Here is a 19040-nt window from a genome sequence, read left to right as displayed (position 1 = left end):
TTTTAATTCTGTTTATGTGGTATATCACATTTATTGACTTGTGTATGTTAATCCATCCCTGCATCCCTGGTATGAAACCCATTTGATCATGGTGGATTATCTTTTTTTTTTTCTGAGATGGAGTCTCGCTCTGTTGCCCAGGCTGGAGTATGCAGTGCGGTGATCTTGGCTCACTGCAACCTCTGCCTCCGAGGTTCAAGCGATTCTCCTGCCTCAGCCACCTGAGTAGATGGGATTACAGGTGAACGCCACCACGCCCGGCTAACTTTTGTATTTTTAGTAGAGATGGGGTTTCACCATGTTGGCCAGGCTGGTCTCGAACTCCTGACCTCATGATCTGTCCGCCTCAGCCTCCCAAAGTGCTGGGATTACAGGTGTGAGCCACCGTGCCTGGCTGGATTATCTTTTTGATATGCCGTTGGGAACTACAAAACGTTGCTGAATGAAGTCATGGACACAAACAAATGGAAAGACACCCCATGCTCATGAATGGGTAGAATGAATATTGTGAAAATGACCATACTGCCAAAAGCAATCTACAAATTCAATGCAACTCCCATCAAAATACCACCATCCTTCTTCACAGAACTAGAAAAAACAATCCTGAAATTTATATGGACCAAACAAGAACCGGCATAGCCAAAACAAAACTAAGCAAAAACAACAAATCTGGAGGCATGACATTACCTGATTTCAAACTATACTATAAGGCATAGTCGCCAAAATAGCACGGTACTGATATAAAAATAGGCACATACACCAATGGAACAGAATAGAGAACCCAGAAATAAACTCAAATACCTATAGCCAACTGATTTTCAACAAAGCCACCTAAAACATAAAGTGAAGAAAGTAAACCCTCTTCAACAAATGGTGCTGGGATAATTGGCAAGCCACATGCGGGAGAATGAAACTGGATCCTCAACTCTCACCTTACACAAAAATCAACTCAAGATGGATCAAGGACATAAATCTATGACCTGAAACCATAAAAGTTCTAGAAGATAACATTGGAAAAACCCGTCTAGACACTGGTTTAGGCAAAGACTTCATGACCAAGAACACAAAAGCAAATGCAACAGAAACAAATAGGTGAGACTTAACTAAAGAGCTTCTGCACAGGAAAAGGAACAATCAGCAGAGTACACAGACAACCACAGAGTGGGAGGAAATCTTCACAGTCTATACATCTGACAAAGGGCTATTATCCAGACTCTATGAGGAACTCAAACAAATTACAATTACAAAAATATGGAACCAGCCCAAATGCCCATCAATCAATGAGCGGATAAAGAAACTGTGATATACATACATACATATATATATATATGAGGAATACCACCTCAGCCATAATAAGGAATAAATTCATGGCATTCCCAGCAACCTGGATGGAAGTAAGACTATTATTCTAAGTGAAATAACTCAGCATGGAAAACCAAATATCATGTTCTCTTTCATACGTGGGAGCTAAGCTATGAGGATGCAAAGCCATAAGAATGATACAATGGACTTTGGGGACTTGGGGGAAAGGCTGGGAGGAGGGTGAGGGATAAAAGACTACAAATTGGGTTCAGCGGACACTGCTCAGGTGATGGGTGCACCTAAATCTCACAAATCATCACTAAAGAACTTAGTCATGTCACCAAATGCCACCTGTTCCCCCAGAAACCTATGGAAATAATAAATAAATAAATAAAGTACAGCATTTTTCTCAGCAAACACAAAATAAAACAAAGACTAAAGTTCATATTTTTCACTCTCCTTTTGGGCAGGACAAATTTTAGATATGTTTTTAAAGAATTAGTAACTTTTTTCCTTTTTCCAAGACAGGGTCTCCCTTTGTTGCCCAGGCTGGAGTGCAGTGGTGCAATTATAGTTAACTGCAGCCTCAAACTCCTGAGCTCAGGCGATCCTCTGCCTCAGCCTCCTGAGTAGGTAATACGAAAGGCGCATGCCACCAGGCCTGGCTAACTTGTTATTTAACCTTTTTGTAGACATGAGGTCTTGCTATGTTGACCAGGCTAAAAATGAACAAATCTTAATTAACTTAAATATTTCTAACACTTTGGGCATTCAGGAAAACAGCTCCATCTATGTTGTGAAGTAATGGGAAGTATATGGCAGTGGATAAACTTTGAATGAAAATATTAAACAAGGCCTTAGGAGAAAAGTGTAATATGCTTATTATAGATACATTAATTTAAAAAATTTTCTGGCTTAATATCATTAATTATACTCAAATTAGACTTTGATTTAAACATAGGTCCTAAATTTGGATTAAATATAATAGATTGACCACAAATTTATTTCGTCTCCCTCCGGAAGCCTCATCAGTCATAAAATAAAGGTTACACCCATGACCAGCACAGAAGGTTGACAGAGATAATTTTTAATAAATGCTGAGACATAAAAAGTAGATAAAGGAGTGGTAAATAACACAGAAACACAACTTTGGTGCCTACAGAAAGTGACTGGAACAGAAGCGAGCCAGTTTGTCTTGCAGAACTAAAGGCAGGTTGTGAACTTACAGGCAAATGGCACTTTGGAAAGTAGGGTAAAATGTAAAAAAAAAAGCCAGCAAGGTCAGTTGCAAATCTCTAACTAGAGCCCCAAGTCCACCTGTCCTTCCATCTGACAAGAAACTTAGATGTGTGTTCCCTGGATATATCAAACCTGAGAATTTCTGGCTCAGAGATACCATGGCTTAAACCTGAGATATAAAGAAAACTGTAAACCAAAAATGGAACTCCAACTTTCTTCGCTAACTCTGCTTTTCCTTTCCAGGCCTGCTTTTCCTTTCCAGGCAGAAAATTGGGAGATCTTTCTCAGAAGAAACTGAAATGTTGAAATGTCTTCAATAAAGATCCCCAGATAATACACTGAGGTCTCCCAAATGAAAAGCTAGTCAGGCTTCTAAGGCCTCACACTGAGTGCTATCAGTTAACAGAAATCCTGCTTCCAAATAAAGCAGGCCAGGGACCACCACACATTGGAGGGAAGCCTCCAAGAAAAGAGATCAAAACAATAGAAAAAAGGAATTGATAGGACCAGTCAAAATCAGGAGCAAAACTTTTAAAAAAAGTCTTAAAACACTCTCAAAAAATATAAAATTCAATAGAAATAGTAGAGGATAAAGTCACAGAATATCCCAGAACTAGAATAAAAAGACAAACTGAAAAAAATAGAAGGGGAAACATTAAAAATCAATGCAGGCGTACTGGTCTAAGCAGCCTAGCATCTGAATAACAAGACTATCACTAAAAAAGTAACAGAGAAAATAAAAAAAAGTTCTCAAGAAGAGATAGTCTGCAGGTTTAGTAGCCTCAATAAAATGAAAAGATCCCCAACAAGCTGTTATAAAATTTCAGAACCTTAGAGAGAGAGATTCTAAAAAGCTTCCGCAGATAACTAAAACCTGGTTGTAAATAACATATCACACACTGGCAATAGATTCAAGAACAACACTGTAATAAGAGCACAACTGCAAAATGTCTTCAGAACCATACAATTTAGATTCAACCTAGAGGTGTACTCTCTATCAAAGAGGAGGGATTTTAACATCTCCACCCAGGAAAATGTGTTCAAGTACAACTAGAGACGATAACAGGACAGAAGGAAACACAGAATCTAGGACTCAGGTGATCCCACACAAGACAGCAGTTACGTGAGATCCCAAAAGACTTTAAGGAGTTAGCCCAGAAAAGCAGACATCGAGCATATCTAGGGAAACCCAAGCTATATTGAACTAGGATGACAAAAGGCCAAAGAAAGCTGCCCCCCACACAAACATAAAAAGGAACAGATGTGTTTTTGCAGATGGAAAATATCTTTGAAAGGCATGTGATAAATGCTACAATACTTGGGGGAAAAACAGCTCTTAGAAAATAGGCAAATGAATATAGTCAGAAAATTAGCTTCATGCTAAAAAATAATGGATGTGAAAGCAAACAGAGCACCCAGAGGCTACTTAACGATATTTGGATAGATAAACTAACGTAGGCTAGGAAAAAAGAAGATCCAGGAGAATTGCAGAAGTGCTCAGATTTCAGAACTGTTTCAGAGACAGGATGAAGGACATGGAATGCAGAGGCACAGTGAAAACACCATATGACTTAGCAGTGAATAATATTCGCAGAGTCATAATCATGTAAATATTACTGATTTAATTAAAAAGTGTGCTACAATTGGAAGAAACACAGGGAGAAACATAAGATCATGGTGTAGCGGGGAAGGTATGCTTTTACCTGCTGTGATAGAAAGTCAATAGACAGTGCTGGCAATTAACTTAGCTATTCTATTTTTGTTCTTTCATTAAAAATAAGATTAAATATTTAAGGCACTTTTTTTTTTTTTTTTTTTGAGACAGAGTTTCGCTCTGTCGCCCAGGCTGGAGTGCAATGGCGTGATCTTGGCTCACTGCAACCTCCGCCTCCTGGGTTCAAGTGATTCTCCTGCCTCAGCCTCCTGAGTAGCTGAGATTACAGGCATGCACCACCACGCCCGGCTACTTTTGTATTTTTAGTAGATACAGAATTTCATCATGTTGGTCAGGGTTGTCTCAAACTCCTGTCCTCAGATGATCAGCCTGCCTCGGCCTCCTAAAGTGCTGTGATTACAGACGTTAGCCACCATGCCCAGCCTTAAGGCAGATCTTTTGAACCAGACTATTGAAATTTAACTTAAATGTCAAAAATCTTTAAAAGGTGGACACGCTAAGCTAAACACTTTTCTGGATAAATTTAATACTCAGGAAAATAGAAGAGATTTAGAAAATCCACAAAAAGAGGTCCATGCTACCACCACCAGGTCCACATCGTAATTTAAAGAAATCAAGAGAGACATCCTTTTATGTCAAACTATCAATTTCTTAACTATTTGAGTGTTTACTTACATGGTTTGTAGAGTTGCTTCTTCTTATTTCTACAACTAAGAATAAAAAAAAAAACTGGTCACTTCTGATACAAATACCATAAAATAAAAGTAGTTGTTAACATCTTACTGATTACTCCTAGGTAAAATGAGACAAAATTCCATTTAAAAAAATAATTTTCAATAATTTATAATTTAAATTATCTGGCATGATTAATTTCATAAGTCAAATCTAAAAACTTAGTTTTTCATTTAGTTTACTTTTTGTTTCTATTACATATAAATGAAAGAATCCTCATGTACAAAAGAAAAGGGCAAAAAAATTAGGCCAGATGAAAAATTTAGCTAATAAAAAGTTTAACTGTTGCATATATGAGCCATGATCCATTAGTATTCTCTCATTCTGCATTTACACATAGCTTACTTTAATTATCAGACTCTAAGAGCTAGCAGCTCTAAGAACTACTTCCTGACCAGACACCTATCTCTAGATGCAACAGAATCCCTGTAAGCATCTTGAACCACACTTAGTGGTTATCTACTAATATGTCACTAAAAACAAAACAAAATTAAAAAACGGTCTTTACACAACTGGAAAGTAACCTATCTTAAATTTTTTTTTTTTTGAGATGGAGTCTCACTCTGTCACCTAGGCTCGAGTGCAGTGGCGGGATCTCAGCTCACTGCAACCTCTGCCTCCCAGGTTCAAGCAATTCTTCAGCCTTAGCCTCCTGACTAGCTGGGACCACAGGCACGTGCCACCATGCCTAGCTATTTTTTTTTTTTGTATTTTTAGTAGAGAGAGAGTTACACTGTGTTAGGCAGGATGGTCTTGATCTCCTAACCTCGTGATCCACCCACCTCAGCCTCCCAAAGAGCTGGGATTACAGGTGTAAGCCACAGAGCCTGGCCTAAATTTTGATGTTAAAATGAGTATACAAACCTAATCGGACATGGTGTCTGCAGCACAAAAAATCATTTTTTTTTTTCCCTAAAAAGAGGCCAGAATAATAAAAGCCCCAACAGGGACTTGGGCCATGCTTTGTTTCCTACACTGCCTCTGCCTCTGATGCTGGAAGGGCCTTGTAGGCAAAAGTTCCTACCACTGAAGAGTGAGGGACATGGAATAGCTTTTCTTTCACTGCTTCCATGCTGTCTAGGTGTGAGAAGCCCATGGCTCTGGAAGGAACTGGGAAATACAATTCTGATATGTTTTGGATATGTTGCCCCTCCAAGCCTCATGTTAACATGTGACCCTTAATGTTGGAGACAGGGCCTAGTGGGAGGTGTTTGGGTAATGGCAGTGGATTCCTTATGAATGGCTTGGTCCCATCCCCATGGTAATAAGCAAATTCTCATTATGGTAATTTAAAAGACTGTGGTACTGGCCAGGTGCGGTGGCTGAAGCCTGCAATCCCAGCACTTTGGGAGGCTGAAGCGGGTAGATCACTTGAGGTCAGGAGTTTCAGACCAGCCTGGCCAACATGGTGAAACCCTGTCTCTACCAAAAATACAGAAATTAGCCAGGTGTTATGGTGCCCACCTATAGTCCCAACTACTCGGGAGGCTGAGGCAGGAGAATTGCTGGAACCTGGGAGATAGAGGTTGTAGTGAGCCAAGATCGTGCCATTGCACTCCAGCCTGGGCAACAGAGTGAGACTCCATTTCAAAAAAAAAAAAAAAAAAAGAGTGTGGTACTTTCCCCCTTCCCCTCTCTCCTCCCTCTTTCACTGTGTGGAACCACCTGCTTCCCCTTTGCCTTTTATCATGATTGTAAGTTTGCTGAGGCCCTCACCAGAAGCAGATGTTAAAGCCATGTTTGTACAGCCTGAAAATCTTTGAGCCAATTAAACCTCTTTTTGTTATAAATTACCCAGCCTTAGGTATCTCTTTATAGTAATGTAAAAAATGAAGACAAATTCTAACCAGAAATAACTGACTCAAGATGGGCAAAGTCTACTCAAACTATAAAAACAAAGGTTACAAACTCCCGTGTTTTACTGTGCTGCATTACTTCGCGTATTATTATAGAACCCTCACTTGTATTCTTGCCGTTTAAGTCAACTGGAAAACTTGGCTGTGTATGGCTTGTTGGCAAATAAATGAGGATTTAACATAACATTAAGGGAAATAAGCAGGAGTAGGGCATGTTTAAATTTACATTACATCAAATGAAAAAGTTAATAACCTAAAACTTTTGAGTAGCGTGAACTTGGATGTGGTAAATGAATGTGGTCAGAGGACTGAGTAAGAGGAGGCCCAAATCACACATTCAATCCCTGATGATAAACAACTATGTTTTCTAATTTGTTTAAATGAAAACCAAGCTGAAGCCTAAGTTCTATCATTCATCTTTAAAATGTACTTTTTGGAGCAAGGGAAAAGGGATTATAAATAAAGATAAATCCATTAATTATAAATAAAGATAAATCCAAGAATTATAAAGAGAAATCCATGACTCCTCCATCACACGACAAATTAATTGTGTTGATAAAAAGATGGCAAAATGTATAGACAAAAAGGTTACACGTTTTCACTAACATCATAACAACTAAAGGAAAGTATATCACATATTAAAATAAGACAAGTGAACATGTGAAAAGGTGAAACATTTAAACCAATATGAGTTTTTCTAAATACTTTCTATAACCTGATCAAACAAGAGCTTTTATTCTTTCTCTTGGCGGAAAAAACAATGTCGTCTCACCATCTGTTTGAGAGTTCCTCTGGAATATTGTGCTTGCCTCTGGATTGGCAGAAGGGTTAAACTCCAAAGCTATATGCACAGAGGAAGAAAAGAAAAAAAGATGTAATCATTGATAAAAATCTATCAACTCATTTATTTGACTGCTGCAGTTGGGCTATTTCACTATCTCTACTTTGATTCTTATCCATTGAAATGAATGTATAGACATAAGATAGAGCCAGGCAAGATGGCACATGCTTGTAGTCCCAGCTACTCAGGAGGCTGAGATGGGAAAATCACTTGAACCCAGGTCAGGAAGTTGAGGCCAGCATGAGTAACATAATGACACCCTCCTTTATTTAAAAAAAAAAAAAAAATGAAGAGGTAAATTTTGGCTTTGAGTTGTGTAAAATCAACTTTGCATAAAATAAATCAAGATGGCAGTAAGTTTTAAAAGACAGGTCTATTTTACAGGCAAAATATAAGATGTATTCTAGAGTTTTTAAAATTTTTAAAAAGTAAATTCGTCATATCTGTCACTTCCATTTCATTCTGAGGACACAGAACCTTAGTTCTCTTGAGTAGCTGTCTTCCATAGTCATGTGATATCTCTAAGTTTTCATTTCTTCATTAGCAATACATAGGGAGAACATACACAGGCCTTATTTGTATTGGAAAGGGCCAAGTGAGACATACATAAACTGTGTTGTAATCCTAAAGAATGACAATAAAGAGCCATTTTTGGGCTCTCATCCAACACTACCCATCTACTAACTGCTGTGTAACATCCATCAGGCTTTCCTAACATCACCAAGCAGAGTATAAGTTTACACAAGTACTTACATGCTTTGTGTATAAAGGTACAATCAATTAATTCACATAATACATTTGTTTATTCTAAAGCAATCTTTAAATATCTTGAAATGTGAAGACAGTACTTCCAAGTTACAAAGTCACACTCATAATGAGTCTTAATTATCCTACCTCTTTAAAAATTAAGAGTCCAACCAAAGTTTAAATAGAAGAGCTATAAGACATTTCCTCTACAGTAATGAAATCTCTGGCATTTAAATGAAACCAATAAGCCAACTGGATTTAATATGTTTATGATGCAATGTTTTCTATTTTGAAAATTTCAGTTTTTATTCAAGAACCATATTATTACCCAGAATTACTTCTACTTAGATTCATCTCTTTGCAAAATTTTAGAGGCAAACCAACTAATTGTTTTCTCTTTTCTACCGGCTCCCATCCCCTGCCTCTGCCAGCAGCGTAGAGACTAAAAAACTCCAACTTTCTTTCCTTTTTTTTTTTGTGAGACGAAGTCTCGCTCTGTCACCCAGGCTGGAGTGCATTGGCGTGATCTCTGCTCACTGCAACCTCCACCTCCCAGGTCCAAGCAATTCTCCTGCCTCAGCCTTGTGAGTAGCTGGAACTACAGTCATGCGCCACTACGCCCAGCTAATTTTTGTATTTTTTTTTTAGTAGAGACAGCGTTTCACCATGTTGGCCAGGCTGGTCTCGAACTCCTGACCTCAGGTGATCCGCCTGCCATGGCCTCCCAAAGTGCTGGGATTACAGGCGTGAGCCACCAAGCCCAGCCAAAACTGTAACTTTCTTATCTTTGAACAAGATGCTATTGTCAGGAGGGGAAGGGACAAAGGGGGAGCCACGGCAACAAACGCTCTTACAGGGAAGGTCTGACATTTTAACCTGCAATCTTTATATTACACATTAAAAGTCTACATTGACGTTTCATGTCTTTTGAAAGTTTTGACCATGAACCAATCCCCACCTCTCTTTTAGAACAAGGAGGTAAATAAAGTCTGTTAAGTCACCAGAATAAATCTGGAGACACATTTTCTGTTAAAGTAAGAATTTTAAAGTAATCAGAGCCTCATAGGTAAACTCCTTTGAGAAACCCCAAACACACACACACAACCATTTTTCTGCAGCCCCAGCTGTGACATTTCACACCTTTCACAATTATTTTAAGCACTCTCCTTTTTTCTTTTTCCTTCTGTGTTCAAATTACAGTTAGAAGAAACTAAGCAGCTTCTATCAAGGTGACTTAAAGCAGCCCATTAAGAATACTATATAGCCTCTCCCGTGGCAACTTCCATTCTGATTTTAAATAAGAAATCCCCAAATATTTGAATAGGAACTGTCCTGAGATTTGGCTACTTTAACAAAGGAAACAATTAGGCACTTACCTGGTTCCTTCACTTAGGTACCATCTGGATAGGTACAAAGAAAAAATAAGATGGGTACTGAAAAGTTGGGATATTTGAGTTTTTATTGAGAAAAGGAAGAGAATAGCTCAAAGAAGCCTAAACAAAGTCCCACAGGATAATAAACAGAGCTACAGACACTGTTGTCTCACCATCGGTTTGAGAGTTCCTCTGGAATATTGTGCTTGACTCTGGATTGGCAGAAAGGTTAAACTCCAAAGCTATATGTATAGAGGGAGAAAAGAAAAAAGATGTAATCATTTATAAAAATTTATCAACTCATTTATTCAACTGCTGCTTATTTGACAAGAGCCATAAATAAATGGTCCCCTGCCAGCCTGGGAGAATGAGATGAGAGAGCAAGAACTGGGCGATTGGGAGGGGAGGTGAAAAGAAACTGACTGGACTCGGTGGGGAAAGACTAAGGGGTGGGAATTCAAGGCAGAGCCAGCTTTTGTTCCTGGCCAGCCCCCGGGAAAGCTGGCTACAAGCAGAAAGGAGCTCGAAGTGGGGGATGCCTCAAAGGGAACCTTGGGGACAGCAGCAGCCAGAGGCAAGCCGAGGGTAGATGGCACCTATCACCTCCTTACCTTCAGGCATCTCCCGGTCACGAATGTGGTGCATGTGGAGGTCCTCACCAACTTCAACAGTCACCTCAGCAGGCTGTACAGCAGCAGCCATGGGCGCTCCTGCCATCCTGTCCCCAGCTCCTGCCTCATAGATCTCAGATTCAGAGGGACACACCGACCGCTGCTGCTGGTCAAACTCGAGGCTGACGCTAGGGTGCACACGACAGGTCAGTATGTTCCCCATGGGGCGCCTCTACTGTCTGCCACCACCTGTGCCTCTGCTCACAGCTTTGGCCACGCACTCCCGCTGTCCTAGGCCGAGGCTATGCTGCACTTGCAGAGATGGTCTTCCAGCTCCTCGCCTGCCCACCTCACAGCGCGGCCCCGGGCACCAGCCCTGGCCCCGGCCCCGGCTAGGGCTGCGGGCCAAGGCCCGCACCCTGCCGCCTCCCCTGAGTTGACTTGTCTGGGAGGGTGAAGACCAGCCGGCTTATTTAATAGGTTGTGAACCCAACAAGCGCTGAGAGACACAACAACTGCCTGAAGAGAGAACAGACGGAGCTCCTCCTCCTTCTGTAGTCACCTACAGACTGAAGCCCACTGGCCCAGGTGGGAGCCCAGGCATGTGGCACACAATGCCCCACCCCACACTTCACAGTGCCCTCCCCGACAGCTCACAGTGCCCCACCCTGCCTGCCACCCCTCCCCAACAGCTCAGAATGCCCCTGCCTTGGCTGCCCCACCCTGTGGCTTATGATGCTGCTGCTCTCCTGGCCCCTCGTGCAGTGCCAGTGGGACTAAGGTTTTCATTCATCACCAGCTTCCTGAGATTTTAGTCCTAAGAAAAGCACAGGGTAGTTCATTACTTGAAGCCATCTTCCTCTATGAGTTCTATACAAAGCCTCAGTAGAGTGGGTCCCATTAGCAATCAAGTTGAACAACTTTTATTTGCTGACTGAATATAGATACACCTGAATTGTTGACTGCTTTTGTAACTAAATACTCCTCTCCTGTCTTCCAATGAGTGGTCATTTTTGTCCGCAACTTGACCACAGCAATCCCTGGGGCCCTAGCTCTGCTCTCAATAAAGAGTTATGGCTGTGTGTCTTGAATGACACCTTAGGACCCATCCTGCCTCCACCTCCTTCTCCATAAAATAGAAACCTAACTTGTCCCTCCAAGCTCTGAAATGCTGAAACTTACCAACTCCCTTTTCTCCCCGCTATTTCTTCCTTCCATGGCAGGGACTTTCAGGTTTTCTTTCTTTTATTAACAAGGCACTAAGCATGATTTTCTCATACAAAATCGAGAGCCATAAAGTGGCTTACCACAGTCCTATTTCAATAAAGATGAATACTCGACATCTGGCAAGTAGTGTGTGCCTGACAGTGTCCCCACTGTGCTATGCTCATTTAACCCTCAGAAACAATCCCATGTTACAGATTTTACAGCAGTTGTTGAGACAGAGAAGGTAAGTAACCTCCTCAAGGTCACATGACTGCTAAGGGTGGGGCCACAGTTTGATCCCAGGTAGTCTGAATTCCCCAATTGCTTATGCATGATTATCAGAAAGTATAGCAGTCTGTTTTCACACTGATATAAAGAAATACCTGAGGTTGGGTAATTTTTAAAGGAAAGAGGTTTAATTGACTCAGTTTCACATGGCTGGGGAGGCCTCAGGAAACTCACAATCATGGCAGAAGGGGAAGTCCTTCAGGAAACTTACAATCATGGCAGAAGGGCAGGTCCGACTTACATGGTGGCCGCACAGAGAGTGGGAACATGTGAAGGAGCAACTGTCAAACATGTATAACACCATCAGATCTCAGCTGGGCATGGTGGCTCACACTTGTAACCCTAGTACTTTGGGAGGCCAAGGCAGGTGGATCAACTGAGGTCAGGAGTTTGAGACCAGCCTAGATAATGTAGTGAAATTCTGTCTCTACTAAAAATACAAAAATTAGCTGGGTGTGATGGTGCATACCTGTAATCCCAGCTACTCAGGAGGCTGAGGCAGGAGAATCACGGGAACTGAAGAGGCAGAGACTGCAGTGAGCCAAGATCGTGCCATGGCACTCCTGCCTGGACAACAGAGCAAGACTCCGTCCCAAAAAACAAAACAAAACAAAACCCTATAAGATCTCATGAGGACTTACTGAATATCACAAGAACAGCATGAGGATAACTGCCCCCGTGATCCAATCACCTCCCCCTAGGCCCCTCCCTCGACACATCAGGATTATGGCGATTATAATTCATGATGAGATTTGGGTGGGGGCATGGCAAAACCATATCAGAAAGTAAAGGTAGAAGTCAAGCTTGGATGGGAAATGACATTGTAGATTATTATTATTATTACTATTATTATTATTATTTTGAGATGAAGTTTTGCTCTTGTTGCCCAGTGAAATTGTTTCTCTAATTTCATTTTCAGATTGTGTCTTGCAGATGTATAGAAATACAATTGATAAATGATGCTGGCTATTAACGTTTTATGCTTCAACCTTGCTGAACACTATTTTTTTTTGTTTGTTTGTTTTGAGACGGAGTTTCGCTCTTGTTGCCCAGGCTGGAGTGCAATGGCGTGATCTTGGCTCACTGCAACCTCCGCCTCCCGGGCTCAAGCTATTCTCCTGCCTCAGCCTCCTAAGTAGTTGGGATTGCAGGCATGCGCCATCATGCCCAGCTAATTTTGTATTTTTAGTAGAGATGGGGTTTCTGCACGTTGGTCAGGCCTGCCTCAGTGTCCCAAAGTGCTAGGACTACAGGCATGAGCCACCATGCCCAGCCAGATTAGTATATTTTTAAAAGAATTTTTTTTCATTTTTTTTGAGACAGAGTCTCACTCTGTTGCCCAGGCAGTGGCACAATCGTTGCTCACTGCAACCTCCATCTCCTGGATCCAGGTGATTCTCATTCAAGTGCCTAAGCCTCCCAAGTAGCTGGGATTACAGGAGCCCACCCCCATGCTCAGCTAATGTTTGTATTTTTAGTAGAGATGGGGTTTCACCATGTTGTTCAGGTTGATCTCGAACTCCTGACCTCAGGTGATCCACCTGCCTTGGCCTCCCAAAGTGCTGGGATTGCAGGCGTGAGCCACCACTCCCGAACAGAGCGACATTTTTTTGATGTGGATTTTAAAATGCCTCCCTTTCTTTCAACATTAATTAAGTCCCTTCTACATGCCAGGCATTGTATGTGTGAAATAGTCCCAACTCTCAATGAGTGTAGGCAGATACACAAACAAAGGCTTAAGGAGGTCAGTTTTCTGAGACCAAACTGCTGGACAGTATATGAACCTGGGATACAAACCCACCTCTATTTGACCTCAAATTTGATGCTGGGGTGGTTTTAATTTTATTCTGGGAATTTCAGTCATTGAACCATGAAAAGGTGAAAAGTCTCTGTCAGATGTGTGTGTAGTGGTCTGTATAAGGACTGAAGGAAGCAACCAAACCAATTAAGAGACTTTCTCTAAAGGCAGAGTAATGCTAAGGGCAGTGGCAGTGACAAAAATGGAGGAAAAAGTCTGTGATCATTTGGGAGACAGAATAGGAAGCGCTTGGTCATGAGATGTGAAAGAAGAGGGGAAGTAGATGGAAAACAGAGCTGCTCAGGCTCTGCTGGGGAAGACTGGGTATGTAGCAGTGCCTTCCTCCTGGCCGAGAATGTAGGAAGAGAAACGGGTAAGGAGGAAAAGATAGTTTTTTACTCTGAGTGTCACATTAAAATGGAACTCTCTGGTCAAAAGTTGAATATAAATCTCTGTAGGCTAAGTCCATTTGTGACATCCCAACATATGTTTTCGAAAATAACATACACACTAAATCAAGCCATTAAGCGTAACTGGGGAAATTTCCTAAAATTTACATGCTAAAAAATCACCATTTTTCATTTATTACTTTCATGGAGCAACTTTGAATCTATGGTTACAGCAAGTGAGGCACCTTGTATAAAATAAAGCTAATACATGAAATAAAACCATTTAAAATTCTATTGTTCTCAGAGAATGGAGAAAGCAATTGAAGCCATGGGTGTGGAGGTGACTGCCTTGAGAAGTTGTGTATAGTAAGGAGAACTGGGAAGAAAGAAGACCTGGAGAATAGGGTGATTTACACGGCATTAAGTGAAGCTTGCAAAAGTGAGCACTGGGAGTCAAGACATGTGTATGAATCAGGAATGGCTGCTCCTGTGAGTTGTTAGAAAGGAGATGATGCCTTCTTTTCATATCTATAACAGCAGCACCTAGCACAGTGCCTGTTCAATAGGTACTCGACATGTATTATCCCAATGCAGAGTCAAATTTTGCCAGGAGGGCAGGAAAGCTACAAATTAGCTATGGCAACTTAGTGATTGGGCTTGTGTGTGTGTGTGAGCGAGCTGGATGTCAGGCAGTGGGCAAAGTAGTCAACTGGAGGTGAGAAAACAATGACACAAACTCAGGGCTTCTCTTCCCAAGTATTTGGCTGAGAAGAGAGATGTAGTATTAAAGGGAGATATGTGGTAAAGGAAGCCTTTTATTTCAAGATTCAACAAAAGCGTGAGTATACTTCTATGTTAAAGGGAAAGAGCCAACAGAGAAAACACATTTTTGAGGTTAGAAGAGAAGGAAGAACTAATGCAGAAGGGCCCCAAAAGGCACAGGTGCGTGCAATCCGGATCAGGGACAGATTAGCTTTGGACTCCTACAAAAGCAAGAAGGGAGAAAGGACCATGTGACACTAGAGATATTTCTGGTAAACGAAAGGTTTAGGAAAACATCTTTTGATTACCTTTATTTTAACTGAATTTTTTTTTTTTTTTTTTTTTGAGATGGAGTCTTGCTCTATCACCCAGGCTGGAGTGCAGTGGCACGATCTCGGCTCACTGCAACCTCTGCCTCCTGGGTTCATGCCATTCTCCTGCCTCAGCCTCCTGATTAGCTGGGACTACAGGCACCCGTTACCATGTCCAGCTAATTTTTTGTATTTTTAGTAAAGACGGGGTTTCAACGTGTTAGCCAGGATGGTCTCCATCTCTTGACTTCGTGATCCACCCGCCTCGGCCTCCCAAAGTCTGGGATTACAGGCATGAGCCACTGCACCCGGCTAGACTTAAAAAAAAAAAAAAACTACTGTGGGAAAAAGGATATTATGTATAGAAAAGTCTACACTTCTTGATACAACTAACTAAAAAAAGCCTGATACACTAAACAAAACCCAAATAATGTCTTCCCTAAAAGTGGGTAACTTGAAAAGCAATTCGAGCAAAAATCAAGGAGTTCAATTATAAATAAGTATATCAACAAAGTGAAAGATGGGTTTAATTTTTCCCACAAAAAGTTAAAAGAAATAACAGCAGTTTTAGAGGAAGAGGAAAAAATAATAAGAAAATTATATGCAGTTGCAAAATGTGTGACTATTTACAAACTCTAACATATAACTACAAAACGGACCAGAAGAATCATTATCATAGGAAGCAAAGGGTCATTTCAAAAATCAGAGGAGGGATGATTCATATTTAATTTAATTCTGTGGAAAAAATTTAAGTAATGTTTGAGGACAAAAATAGGTGATATGTTGAAATGCGGGAAACCACAGTGGAAGGAAAAATAATTCAAGAAAGCTCAGTTTCAGTAACCAGTATCTAGTAAAATCTTCAGGACCTAGAGGCTACAATCTGCATTAATAGTGTCTGAAGACCTAGAAATGTCATTAAATACCATTTTGGATAATTCTTGTAGACTTGAGATGATGTCTATTTAAAGTTACAAAATAGTGCCCGTATTTCTGTATTCATTACAGAAAACAGTTGGATATGGAAAAGAAACTAACATGCTATGCCACAATCTCTAAAGAAAGATTAGGGAAGTTTCAGCTTAAAGCAAGAATAATCACAATAAAGTTTTATAACCCTTTGCAAGCATATATGAAAAACTTACAAAAAGTTTGTAATGATCTTTTCTTAAGCTAAGAGAACAGAAAAAATGAGAAAAATTAAATTATAAAATGAAACTTTGGTTTAGAGGTAAGAAACATTTGATGACAGTCAAGAGATCAGGGTTGTACAGTGTATTATGTGAATGTTGTGACTCATTGGTTTCATCTTGGATATCATAACTTAACATTTTGTAAAAGTGATTTTTCATGGGAGTTTTTTCAGGTGCCCTATAAAGTCCTGTCCCATGAGAAGCGAATAATAGTCTTCCATATTCTTGAGATATCTTAATGAATAGCATCTTCTACAGTCTTCCATTGTTTAGTCCTTGGAGAGACACTCATTAGTGACTGTTAAGGTACCTGAGTTATTAGGTGCCTGTAGACTATGCCCAGTGATATGTGCATTAGGTACATGCTCCCTAGCTGCGTTGACACTGACTGAAGCTGTGAGGTTTCATAATGACATGTCAGCCAAATACATATGCTCAGATTTACCATTTATCAAGAGGTCTTCACACTATCAATTATGCAATTATCATTCTACACACAGGCAGTGATAAAGGGAGTAAAAAACCACAGCCATGGATCAGGAGACCAATGTACCTCCAGGAGTCCAGTGGGTCCAGAAGCCCTTTGGATGTTGGTCAGAGGCTCCTCTTGGGCAGAGATCACAGCAGCAGCCAACAGGTCTGGTGAAATCCTTAAGAGTTCTCATGGACAAAGTTTGTGAAGGCATCTTAGACAAGATCTTGTCTTTGCTGGTTTTATGATCCTCTGCAGATGGGTCTATTCTCATTATCTCAGCCACCTTTCACTTCCTATCAGTTCAGTTCAGGTCTCTCATGATCCCAGGCAGCAGTAGTTGTTATCACGTGAGTTCATTCATATATGTTTATCTCTTTGGGGATGGGGGGACAACTTCACTGTGGACTTAATTCTACTGGAGATGAGTGACCCCATTTTAAGACAACAGGATCACAAATTATTATCACATATCAGCAGGGCAGACAATAGCTACGACCTGGGGCTGAAAGCAGGTAACTCCATTTATTCTGCAAACATTGTCTTGATTATGATGCCAGTTGCTGTGAGGGATTTCCTTTCCACCACCTGTTTTTCACAAGGTTTGAGTCTGAACTGCTAACATTCTACTGATTTCTGGGTGAAGGGACTGACTGCACCATCCTAGCCGTCAGAGCACTTGCCGCAGTACTTCCACTTTAAGAGTTTTCCACCTTGTCCAGAACTACAGTCCATTAATCCCCTCATTTTCTCTCTTAAGAGAATAAACAGGCCAGGCGCGGTGGCTCACGCCTGTAATCCCAGCACTTTGGGAGGCTGAGGTGGGTGGATCATCTGAGGTCAGGAGTTCGAGACCAGCTTCGCCTACATAGTGAAACCTCGTCTCCACTAAAAAAAAAAAATCACAAAAATTAGCCGGGCGTGGTGGCAGGCGCCTGTAATCCCAGCTACTCGGGAGGCTGAGGCAGGAGAATCCCTTGAACCCGGGAGGCAGAGGTTGCAGTGAGCCAAGACTGTGCCACAGCACTCCAGCCTGGGCGACAGAGTGAGACTCCCTCTCAAAAAAAAAAAAAAAGAGAGAGAGAGAGAATAAACAACCCATGTCAAGTACACACCCACATCCCTCTTATCCCAAATACCAAACATACAAAAATCCAATCTGTCTCCTTCTACCTAAGCAATTTTAGATAGTCACTTTCTCATAATTACCTTAAGCTCCCTGACTTGCTGCTCGTCCTTTCTCTGGCAAAATCTCATCCTTGGATGAGCCCGACTTTGTGTTTGCTCAATGACACCACTCACCTGAACCAGAAAAAATATCAAAAAGTGGTCAGAGATATCATCATAAATTCAAATTACTTACACAAAAAATTGGCCCTAAATGTTTCCAGAAATCAATAAAAGTTTTGTTTCTCCAATGACATCATTTCTTCAGAAACCCAATGTGTATAATCTATTTTTTCTATGTTCTTCTAACATTTATTCAACTTCTCTCATCTGATATCTTGCCAAATCATTCAAAGAGAAAATATATCCCATTAGGCAAGAGCCGACCATATTCCCATCACCTGAGAAAATCATATGCACAGGATGCACCCACCTCACCTTTCTCGGCCTCATCATGTCAGAAAAAGTACCCCTCCTTTTGTCACAAGGCAAATCTGAGATAAAAGATTTAGATGGCCTGTAATTCCAGCACTAAGGGAGGCCAATGCAGGCAGATTATTTGAGTCTAAGAGTTCAAAAGAAGCCTAAGCAACTTAGGGAAACTGCATCTCTCAAACAAATACAAACCATTAGCCTAGCATGGTGGTGTGGTGGCACATGCCTGTAGTCCCAGCTACTCAGGGTAGGGAGCACTGAGGTGGGAGGATTACTTAAGCTGGAAGGTTGTGGCTGCAGTGAGCCGTGATCACGTCACTGCACTCCAGCCAGGGTAACAGATATTTTTAAAAGGATCTTCTCTGTTAAAAATAATCAAATAAACAGGTGGCCATGAGGCTGAGGTGGCGGCAGTGCACTCAATTCCTCCTTAAATAAACCAAAACTTGACTCAGTGTAAATAATAAAAGGAAACTTAAGCTTAACCAATCAGAAACCACCAACTAACATCTAACTAGAGACCTTCCACTGTAATGTTCCAAATGAGGCCACTGCTCCACTTTACCCAATCAAGTATTTTCTTTTTCTTCCACATTCACCATATAAAATTCTTCCCCCACCCTCCCTAAGCCTCTCTGTTGGA

The 19040-nt window shown here is 41.0% G+C and overlaps 1 protein-coding gene across 12 annotated transcripts in view; it reads right to left on the bottom strand.

The window, feature by feature from the left end:
* LOC129525008 (arf-GAP with GTPase, ANK repeat and PH domain-containing protein 5-like) overlaps positions 1 to 19040 on the bottom strand; it is a 53462-nt gene that overhangs the window by 11141 nt on the left and 23281 nt on the right. For 5 of the 12 annotated variants that reach the window (XM_063710115.1, XM_055353086.2, XM_063710112.1 and 2 more), the window contains 5 exons: positions 18005 to 18097; positions 10377 to 17683; positions 9939 to 10007; positions 7577 to 7645; positions 4892 to 4926 (listed from right to left, as the gene is read on the bottom strand). In XM_063710115.1, the coding sequence (XP_063566185.1) occupies positions 4892 to 4926; positions 7577 to 7645; positions 9939 to 10007; positions 10377 to 10599 (396 nt within the window). In that variant the 5' untranslated portion in view covers positions 10600 to 17683; positions 18005 to 18097. The remainder of the gene's footprint in view (positions 1 to 4891; positions 4927 to 7576; positions 7646 to 9938; positions 10008 to 10376; positions 17684 to 18004; positions 18098 to 19040) is intronic. The other 7 variants (XM_063710116.1, XM_063710113.1, XM_063710117.1 and 4 more) reach the window with 7 other exon arrangements.

Source organism: Gorilla gorilla, chromosome 8 (assembly GCF_029281585.2).
Source record: "Gorilla gorilla gorilla isolate KB3781 chromosome 8, NHGRI_mGorGor1-v2.1_pri, whole genome shotgun sequence".
Taxonomy (NCBI): Eukaryota; Metazoa; Chordata; class Mammalia; order Primates; family Hominidae; genus Gorilla; species Gorilla gorilla.
The sequence above is the reverse complement of the archived record's forward strand: the minus strand, read 5'-3'. Positions and strand labels throughout refer to the sequence as shown.